Raw genomic sequence first — 11,322 nt, 5'->3', positions numbered from 1 at the left:
ATGATTGCAAGGTGCCCAGGTCCTGTGGCTGCAAAACAAGCCCAAATCATCACACCTCCACTACTGTGCTTGACAGTTGGTATGAGAGGTTTGTGCTGATATGCTGTGTTTGGTTTTCGCCAAACTTAGCACTGTGTATTATGGCCAAATATTTTCACTTTGGTCTCATTTGTGTAAAGGACAGTGTTCCAAAAGTCTTGTGATTTGTTCAGATGCAACTTTGCAAACCAAAGCCACACTGGCACGTTCTTTTTAGAGAGAAGAGGCTTTCCTGCTAACCCTTCCAAATAAACCATACTTGTTCAGTCTTTTTCTAATTGTACTGTCATGGACTTCAAAATTTAACATAACTGAGGCCTGTAGAGTCCGAAATGTAACTCTTCTGCAATTACTCTGATTACATCTGGCCAAACCTATTAATCACAGTTTCAAAACACTCTTCAAAGATAAGCACGGCTAGCGTTTGGTTTCTTTTCTCTCAAAAGGTTGTTTTACAAACATGCTGCTCTCAGGAGTCCTCCAACATTTCACACAGGGTTTTGCCAGGCATAGCCTAAAATGCCAAGCCATTGTCCTATGCTCAGATTGTACTTTGAACTACATTTTAATTGAAGAAAGCAGCAGAGCTCAATTTTGTAACATGCCCTGGGGAGATACTTTCATGAAAATACAGGACGTTCTTAAAAACTCACCAGATAATAAACATCTCCTATAAACATTTGTAAGTTAACAGCAAGTGCAAAACAGTCATACAGTAAATCTTATTTCTATACAATTGTGAAATACATAACTGTCCTTTTGGCATTGGCAGGCCATCTGATCATCTTTCTGAAACTTGTAGAAAATAAAACTGAAATATTGGCTAATTTTAAAAATAAAACAACAGAGTTAATATTTACTTTTGGTGGGAATATGGAGAGTATAAAAATTGAATTACAGACTTTTAAAGATTACTAATTCAGGATAAGTTACGTTTAACCAATGAATTCACCTATTCCACTAAACTGCAACATTGCACATATGTGGCGAACTATACTCCTGCACATAAAGATGACATTTATACAAAGCAACATGCCCAATCATGAAAGACCTGTGCAAGCATAATTCCAAATCAGACCATTAAACAATGACTTGCATTGTACAAGTGGCCAACCCAAGCATGTTTATTTGCAGCACCACAGTCACTCTGACAATCTTGCAATGTCTATAAGTAGTGTGTGGTTATGCACCACACAATGCAAACAAGAAGAAAACACTTGAAAGCAGCTGTTATTTGCCCAACAGTCAGTAGAAAAGCTGTTCTCCCCTGAAAGAAAAATACTCAGAAAAAGACAGCTGAATAACTCAAAAGGCATACCATTAGTCAATAAAACAACACCCTGTATCTTCTTTACTGGTTGGTATATCTCGTGTCCAGCCCCAACAGGACTGCTGGATCAAATATCTACTTCCTCCTCTTCTCTACTTATGAGGATGATTGTACAAGCAGCTCTCATGCTGCAAAAGCAATGTTGGAACAATGTTTTTTCTTATGTCCCTACAGTAAAAACAATCCACCAATGTCTTATCAGGTGTAATCTATATCCAGCACTCATCAGGAAGAAAAGTGTTAATTTCAGGAGGAACAGGAAGGAAGGAAGAATCCAAGTTTATTAGTGTGTGTTTTAAAAAGGAATTTGTGGTTCTGTTTCAAATCAGAACTCTTACACTATTATCATAATGCTTCTGTTTCACTTAAATTCAGTTTTTCTTGCTTAGCCACTGGGGTATTTCCTCCCACCTTTTGTAATAAATTAGAGTCTACAAGACTACAATGCAAATAAGAAACAGCTGTCAAATATTTAGAAACAGTGCAAAAAAAAAAAAAAAAAGCTAAGGTGTGCACAGCTTACAACATCAATAAAAATATCCCAAAATGCATATAAAACAATTTAAGGAAAACCTTTTTTGCTGTCACACTGATCAAGTTTGCTATCAAATGCAGAATATGATCCTATGGAACTGAACCAGTATGTCACCTTCTAGGACAGCAGAAGTTTTGTGTTTTGAAGTCTAGTTAAAGATGCTGAACGAATTCATCATGATGCTCACACATTGAACTGACCCTGTAACAACACAGCCTACTGATTCTTACTATGTAAGAATCTTACTTTTTCTGTGTTTTCTTAGAAAAATCGAAGTTGAAAGATAATCATCAGCAAGGACATTAGCCTTTCCAGTCAGAGACTGTTTTACTTCAAGAAACGTAATTGTTGCACAGTAAGTAGATTTATCTGGCAAAGTGGTCAAAATTTACTGTATGGAATGTATTAGCAAAGTACAATACATGCAGGTTTTTTTAAAAAAACAAACAATACCTGCGAATGAGCAGCAGGACTGAAAGAGTTTTCATATCAAGCTTGAGTGAATGAAGGATGATAATCTTGGAAATAAATGGAGAACTGCACAGATATCTGCATTGGGTCACCTTGTCTCTGTACACACCTTAACAGGAACCAGTCAAGGGGTTCTTATATCACTCTTGCTTGACCTTGCTATGGACAACCTTGAGTTTACATCATACCGATTTCATCTATGTTACAGATTTATTAGTCACCTCAAATAGATTCTGTCTGTGCTGAGGCATTTAAAATGTCAGAACTTAGCATTTAAGTGGGCTCCTAGAGTACTATGGTGGAACCAGCACAGGAAGCTGGTTAATTACTTAAATAACCAGTTGGGTTCACCACTTGGCTCACGTTGACTTCTGTCGGTAGTGAAGTGTCAAGTCACCCCCACTTTTCCATATGAAATGCTTGACAGTTCGAAGGTCCATATTTGGATCCAAAACCTGTCATATAAAATAATTTAGATTTAGGGAATAATATAATCCAGCAGATGAAATGCATGCCTTCTTCTTAACTTTGTTGGAAGCCTGCAACTTTCTCTTCCAATAGCTAATGCAAGCTTGAGGAACACACTCAAAATAAGTAACATGGTTTAGGTTGTGCACTAAAAGCATGAATCTAAAAGTGTCTCCAGAACAGTTATATCAGATAGTTGGACTTGTTCCCTTCACAATGAGATCCCTTTGTGAAGAAAACAGTGCAGTTTTGCTTGCTTGCTTGTTGCTCAAGGAAATTTTGCCCTATACAGAAGAATTTCTCCTTTTCCATGAATTCTAGAAAAAATAAAATTTCCAGAAAAGATATCAGACAATGCATTCCAAGTCATATCCACCCACTTAAGGCTTGAGGTAGTCTACTGTGCAACGAGAGATGAGAAGTCCTGCCATTAAATGCAGAGTTTCTCAACTGTGGCCACTTAAAGATATGTGGACTTCAACTTACACAATTCCCCAGCCAGGATTTTAAAATGGCTAAGGTTTAGAAATATTGATTTAATGCAATATGTTTTCAACCTTTGGGGCAGGGAAGAACCCTTTGGGAACACCTGTTGAGTCAGTGTTCAAAACATCTGAAGTGAAGGCCACACAGGATGGACTCTGTAGTACCAACATGGACTCTGTAGTATTGTTAGTATTGCTAACCAAGATAATTATTTTGTATTTTAATTTGACTTATTTTTCTCTCTTTTTAAATGTTAATGGTTTATCAAACCATTGCAGACTGGATTGATAGCTTCTAACATTCCTAAACTGAAAGGATAAAAACTTTTTGTTCCCCAGGTCAGGATAGGATGGGACTGTGTTTGCTTTAATTGGATGTCTGGAGTTTGTCTTCTGGTATGAGAAAGCTTGCTAGCACTAATTGGTACCTGGTTTGTCTCTCAGTGAACTCCAAACAATCTTATGACTTTTTCCCCTCATTATAATCTTACACCCCTGCTTTTGTCAGACCTCATTTAAATGGACACACGTGTAACATGTTTTGACTACATGTAACTGATTTCTTATGCAAGGGGGAGGTTACTTTTGTCCTGTCCAATCAACCTTTATCTCATAATCTACTTTGATGTCTTAACTATAAAATGAAATGTAAGGTAGGTCTTGAGGTTCCCCCTATGAATGAGGGGGAATCCTTTTTAATCAGTTCTGAATAAATCGTAATAAAATGATCCTCCTGTCTCGGTCTGTTTCATTGGAAAATATGCATGCTGAGGCACGAGCCTAGAAGCCATATTTTGGCCCTCAGAAGTATACAAGGTAATTTACAAAACTCAAGACCACCCAGCTTGTCTCTTTTTTTATACAGTACAATGTTTGGAACATTTAGACCAATGTTTCCCAACCTTGGCCACTTCAAGTTGTTTGGACTTTTACATAACTCTCAGAATGCTGGCTGGGGAATTCTAAGAGTTAAATTCCACACATCTTCAAGTGGCCAAGCTTGGGAAACACTGACTCATACGTTCCCTAGTCCCGTCCCACCCTTTCTCTTTCTGTAAGGTCAAAATTGCATACCTGGTCTTGACACAAGAGTTCAATCTTCTCCTCTGCTACAACTGTTATGTCTTCCTCTTTTTCTTGTTCCCCAGCTTTTTCATTATTGGAAGAGCTTGTCATCTGAGACTCATTGTCTAGGTTTATTATTTTTTCGTAAACATGCTCCATCACCTTCCTAACTTGCAACATATCACTGGCTGAGAGGCGATCTCTAGAGACAAAGGAGATTTGGTGTTGAGCTGTGGGACTGAGCTGAACAGAATTGAACTTACTTTTTCATGCTCTTATAATCATTTTGATTCTCTGCTCAATACTTACTTCTTTAATGTTTTTGCTCCTGAAGAGGAATGAGGTTGGAGGTAGAAAGGAATTTTGTTAAATTTTGGCATATTTTTCTGTAAAATTAAAAAAGTAGAATTCATTCCATGTTCTTTTAATCTTATATGAAGTATACTCATGTTCATATATAATGGGATTCAGAACATATCTGATACATACAGAACATATAGGTAGTCCTCGACTTACAACTAGTTGCTTAGCACTTTTTAAAAGTTACAACAGACTTACTTTGTGGCTACTTATGACCCAGATTTGAAATTCCAATGGTTGCCCCCTCCCAGTTATGCCAGTTTTGGCACTTCCAAACTGGCACCTCTGGTTTTTGGCAAAACTGCACCCGTAACTAACCATTAGTTTGCTTAATGACCATGGTTTTGCTTAACGACCACAGATTGGCTTAACAACCACTGCAATAAAGGTTGTAAAATCAGGTTGGGTCATGTGACTGACCCATTTTATGACAATCACAACTTATGACCATGATGGGCAGGCTCTATTACAGTTGTAAGTCAAGGATTACCTGTATCAGAACGTATCTGATACAGTTTATAACCTGTATTTAGTTAGCAGCTAAATTATAACCAGTTTAGGCATAAGCACTGAGACTGGACTATCTTGAGCTCCAATTTCCTCTTCTGGTCTCAATATCTTACTCAAATTCCAAGCACATCAAATATTCTCCCAAGATTTTCAAGCATCTCTCTCAGGTGGGCATGGGAAAAAGATATTAGGAAAATTCTTGAATGAGTTATATAGTGCATTACCAAACAAGCTTTTTGGAATGTCTAAAGTCATTGATTAAGCAAAAGAACATTCTGAAGAATTCCAGAAAAAACAGGTAGTCCATGCTGTTCCAGGATGGTTTCAGGAAGCAAATCATTCAATGATGGCTTGGAGTATTAACTTCCAGAAACTACTGAATTGTCTTGCAGGTTAACATAGTCCAGAAAGAAATTCTCCAGAATGTTCTGCTCCAAGTCAGATAAAATTTGCAACTCCCTACTAGATATTAAGTAAATCTAAGAGACATATATTTAATAATAATAATAATAATAATAATAATAATAATAATAATAATAATAATAATAATAATAATAATAATAATAATAATAATAATAATAATAATAATAATAATAATAATAATAATAATATTTAATGCTTCTAGACCGCCCCCTCTCCCGAAAGGGACTCGGGGCGGTGTACAGTTCATACAAAATATAACAAAATACAATAAAATTAAATATGTACAGTTGACAATTGACATGGAGGAGGTTAAAAAGCAGTTAAAAGAACTGTACAAAGCAGATATAAGATAAATTCAAACCCCTAAAAACAAATACAGTAAATTAAAAAACCCCTAAAATAACCAGATATAACACATTTGCCAGGAGGGACAGTTGAATTATGCCAGGCCTGCTAATCGGAACAGGTGGGTCTTCAGTTTTTGCCGGAAGGAGCGGAGGTCAGAAGTGGTTCTAATGTCGGAGGGCAGGTCATTCCAGAGGGTTGGGCCCATCACAGAGAAGGCCCTACTCCTCGGTGTCGCCCGCTGGCATTGCCTAGTGGACGGCACCAGGAGAAGTCCCTCCCTGTGTGAGCGTATTGGCCGCAGGGATGTATGTGGGAGGATGCGATCCCGCAAGTAACTAGGTCCCGTGCCATGGAGCGCTTTAAAGATGGTAATCAGCACCTTGAAACGCACCTGGAAAACCACAGGCAGCCAGTGCAGCTCGCGCAGGAGAGGTGTTACGTGGGAGTACCTCGTACTCCCCATCACAGCCCGCGCGGCTGCGTTCTGGACTAACTGCAGTCTCCGGGCGCGTCCCAAGGGCAGCCCCATGTAGAGAGCGTTGCAGTAATCCAGGCGGGACGTCACCAGCGCATGAGTGACCGTGCGTAGGGCATCCCGGTCCAGTAGGGGGCGCAATTGGCGTACCAGGCGAACCTGGTGGAACGCCCCCCTTGCCACGGCTGCCACATGGTCATCCATTGACAGCCGGGCATCAAGGAGGACGGCCAAATTGCGCGCCCGTTCCACAGGGGGCAATTGTTCGCCCCCTATGGCCAGCGATGGGATCAGCTGGCTGAACCGAGGTGCCGGTAGCCACAGCCACTCAGTCTTGGAGGGGTTGAGTTTAAGTCTGTTGTCCCCCATCCAGACCCCGATGGCCTCCAAACACCGGGACATCACTTCGACAGCCTCGTTGGGGTGGTTTGGAGTTGAAATATACAGCTGAGTATCATCAGCGTAGAGGTGATACTCAACCCCAAAACCACGGATGATCTCACCCAGCGGCTTCACATATGTGTTGAACAGGAGAGGCGAGAGGACCGACCCCTGTGGCACTCCACATATTCATAGTAAGTGTGTTCATTAGAAACCATGGTTCATTTTAAAAGGCCCCTTCTTCATCACAGAATTAAAGGAAATTAAATCCCATTAAAATAATCAGGTGTGAGATCTTTAAGTTTCAGAATTTTTTTTGAAACTTAATCTTTGATGTGATTATCTCAAGATCCATTTATAACAGAGGGAAGCAATTTAATACTCTTCAGTTATTTTAGTCCCAGGGATAATGCCTAATGGCAAGGAATTGTGGGAAATATAGTCCCAAAGAGGCTGGAGATCAGAATATTTATCCCTGTGTCATTATAATGGCATCTGGCAATTAATGTCCTCAGCAATCAACATTTTCATAACTAAAATAAAGTTATTCTAGACTCGCTTTCTCAGCAAACTTACATCCACAGTGATGTCAATTACCCATTGTGGCACAGTTTCATTAAGGAGCATGGATTCAGTTTCACCACCAGAATCCCGGCACAGCAACCTGTATGGAAAGAGATTGGAAAGGTGGTGTTAGGTACACTGAAGAAGGGGGGGGGGGGGAGAGAGACCTCTCCAAAACATAAATATATGCCGAAATGCAACAGAAAATGTCAATAAAATTTGAATGACAGAAAACATCATCTGTTCAGAACATGAAAGTGGACTGGTTAACCTACCTGCAAATCAAAACTAAATATAATAATGATACCAAATTATATGGCATTGAAACAGAATCACACGAATTGGATAAAATCATCCAAAGCCCAGATAGAAAAATGATAGGGAGAATATATAAACTTCTCCTGAAATATAAAATGGAAGAGGAAATTGTGAAAGAACAAATGATAAAATGGGCACAGAACTTTGGACACAATATTGAATTAGACAAATGGGAAAAATTTTGGGGAACAAACTTAAAAATGACACTCTCAGTCGCATATAAGGAAAACCAGTACAAAATGTTTTATAGATGGCACCTGGCACCAACAAGGTTAGCTAAAATATCGTCAAATACATCCCCAAAGTGTTGGAAATGCGAATCGATACACGGAACGTACTACCACTTATGGTGGACCTGTGAGAAGGCTAAAAAGTTTTGGAAAAAGATCAAAAAGTGGCTGGAGGCAATAACGGGAGTTAAAATAGAATGGAAACCAGAAATCTTCTTATTAGGATTACTGCCTACAAAATACAAAAAAGAAACCCAGTACTTAATATTGCATATAATAACGGCGGCAAGGATTGCCTATGCCCAGAAATGGAAAAACAAGCTAACTCCAAGTGAAGATGAAATAATAAGAAAGGTGATGGACTGTGCTGAAATGGACAAGCTAACTAAAGAAATCCAGGGAAAAGAAGAATCAGAATTCTATCAGATATGGGATAAATGGTATAGGTGGATGGAGGAAAGAAATAAGAATCCTAGGCGATAAATAAGCAGAATGTGGTAGCTCTTACAGATTGTTGTCGGTGTTAAAATGTTTATTCATTGGATAATATAAATACGAATGATTCTGGATAAAAGTACTTTCAAACAAATGCAGTTAAAGGAGAATGTTGGTATATTGACGGTATAAAGATCTTTGATTTAAAATGCACAATTCAATTTGAATGAAGTATAAAGAATGATTGTAGTAATGCACGGAATTTAATTGTAACCAATCGACATGCTAGCTGGAAGACGTATTGAAGAGTGTTTTGTGTGTGTGTTATCTGTCTAAATTTTTTTTTAAAAACAAAACAATGTACACACTTTTCAGATCATTAAATGGGTTTTCTCAGGAAAAAAAAACAACATCATCTGTTCTTAGTGGTTCCGGTATCCCCAAAGGTATAAAGACTATGTGTTGTGGTAGGCTGTGCAACCTGGGTCTACAGTGCCAATACAGTCCCTTCGGGGAGAGGGGGCGGTCTATAAATCCTGGAAAATAAATAAATAAATATATGGAAGGCATGCTGTTGGAGAAGGATGACTTTTCAATGTATTTAGGTCAATGCAGAGTACTTCATATATATTGTGGTTAAAATACAATACAGGTAGTCCTCAGTTTACAACTGTAATTGAGCCCAGAATTACGAGCATAAATCGTTGCAGTCACTAAACAGGTCACCATGTGACTATGACTGATTTTACCACCATTTTTGTGGTGGTTTTTAGCAAATCCATTTTATCCAATGGCCATTTTTTGATGGAAACTGGAAGTAAATGCCAGAAACTGGCAAAAAACACCAAAAATCATGGTTATGTGACCACAGGAAGCTGCAAATGGCTATAACCATGAGCCGGTTGCAAAGAGCCCAAAATGCAGTCTGCAAGTATCTGGAGGAACTGTGCTTCAGAGTAACTGGTGAGCCGTTCAGCTGGGGGGGTGGGGGTGGGGGCTGCAATCACTTTGTTGTTGAAAAAGCAGCTATTTTTGAATTTATTTTTCAAATGGACAATAAGTCATGCCTTTCATTTCTTAATCACTTTATGGATTAACTTTATTAGCTAAAAAAGGCTTTTTTGAGACTCCTTTATTGTTAAACAACAAGGAAGAGGGCTGCTGAAGGCAAGGTAAAATAAGGAGTATCTTTGATGGTGAAATATAAGGACAGAAAGTTGTGGCTCTATTTTATTACTTTTAAGTAATCTGTAGCTTTAGATTGTTTTTGTTGTGAGTGGCTAAAACTTTCCGATTTTTATGAATTCTCATTGGCCAGGAAGCATTAACTGATTTATAAAAAAATCTACTCTTTAACCACAAGAAGGAGCTACAAAGATGGAGTCCAATGGATTTCATCTTTTTGCAAGAGCTGCTTGAGAAATATTTAAATAAAACTCTTCACTTTATAGATCAATTATGTTCTAAAGATGTTATGAAAACTAGCCAATTAATTGGAAGAAAGATGAGTAATTCAGAGATGTAATTATGTGTAGAAAGTTACCAAACCATTGAGGCAATTCCATAAGCATCTGACAATGCAAAGGAATTAACTGCAATTTTGGGATATAAATCTGACACCAATCTTTATTATTGTTACTGTTTAAATACAAGTCTTCCAGAGCAATTAAAAGAAGAGTTCCAAGTAAATTTGCAACTCTTAAAAGAGGACAGGTTTGGGACATTTTCTTGACAATTTCTTTTGAAAAAAAGAGAACTTGATATTTATTTGACAGATATTCCAGAGAATAGATTTTATTCTATGAGGATAAATTAGAGGGAGTGACTTAAATTCAATGAGCTGACTGGAGTTAGTTGGATTTTTATTGGTCTGATATATAATACAATAATACAATAATAATACTACAATAGTAGAGTTGGAAGGGACCTTGGAGGTCTTCTAGTCCAACCCCCTGCCTAGGCAGGAAACCCTATACCATTTCAGACAGATCCAACATCTTCTTAAAGACTTCCAGTGTTGGGGCATTCACAACTTCTGGAGGCAAGCTGTTCCACTGATTAATTGTTCTAACTCAGGAAATTTCTCCTCAGTTCTAAGTTGCTTCTCTCCTTGATTAGTTTCCACCCATTGCTTCTTGTTCTACACTCAGGTGCCCTGGAGAATAGTTTGACTCCCTCTTCTTTGTGGCAACCCCTGAGATATTGGAACACTGCTATCATGTCTCCCCTAGTCCTTCTTTCTATTAAACTAGACATACCCAGTTCCTGCAACCGTTCTTCATATGTTTTAGTCTCCAGTCCCCTAATCATCTTTGTTGCTCTTCTCTGCACTCTTTCTAGAGTCTCCACATCTTTTTTACATCGTGGCGACCAAACTGAATGCAGCATTCCAAGTGTGGCCTTACCAAGGCATTATAAAGAGGTATTAACACTTCACGTGATCTTGATTCTATCCCTCTATTGATGCAGCCTAGAACTGTGTTGGCTTTTTTGGCAGCTGCTGCACACTGCTGGCTCATATTTAAATGGTTGTCCACTAGAACTCCAAGATCCCTTTCACAGTTACTACTACTGAGCAAGGTACCATCTATACTGTACCTGTGCATTCCATTTTTGTTGCATAAATGTAGAACCTTACTCTTTTCACCATTGAATTTCATTTTATTAGATAGTGCCCAATGTTCAAGTTTGTCAAGTTCCTTCTATATCTTAAACCTATCTTCTGGAGTCTTGGCTATTCCTGCCAGCTTGGTGTCATCTGCAAATTTGATAGATATATCCCATCATCCAAATCATTGATGAAGATGTTGAAGAGTACTGGGCCTAAAACAGAGCCTTTGGGTACTCCACTGCATACTTCCCTCCATGTAGATGCAGTTCCATTG

The 11,322-nt window shown here is 38.5% G+C and overlaps 1 protein-coding gene across 1 annotated transcript in view; it reads right to left on the bottom strand.

Annotated features, from left to right (window-relative positions):
• Window positions 1-576: 576 nt before the first annotated feature.
• LOC309400797 (WD repeat-containing protein 48-like) overlaps window positions 577-11,322 on the bottom strand; it is a 105,666-nt gene continuing 94,920 nt past the window's right edge. The window contains exons 16-19 of the mRNA XM_081969484.1: window positions 7,467-7,554; window positions 4,703-4,779; window positions 4,403-4,595; window positions 577-2,830 (exon numbers count right to left, since the gene is read on the bottom strand). Coding sequence (XP_081825610.1) covers window positions 2,735-2,830; window positions 4,403-4,595; window positions 4,703-4,779; window positions 7,467-7,554 — 454 coding nt within the window. The 3' untranslated portion in view covers window positions 577-2,734. The remainder of the gene's footprint in view (window positions 2,831-4,402; window positions 4,596-4,702; window positions 4,780-7,466; window positions 7,555-11,322) is intronic.

This window comes from Natrix helvetica (assembly GCF_964273705.1).
Source record: "Natrix helvetica genome assembly, chromosome: W".
Taxonomy (NCBI): Eukaryota; Metazoa; Chordata; class Lepidosauria; order Squamata; family Natricidae; genus Natrix; species Natrix helvetica.
This window is presented reverse-complemented; position numbering and strand designations above follow the sequence as displayed.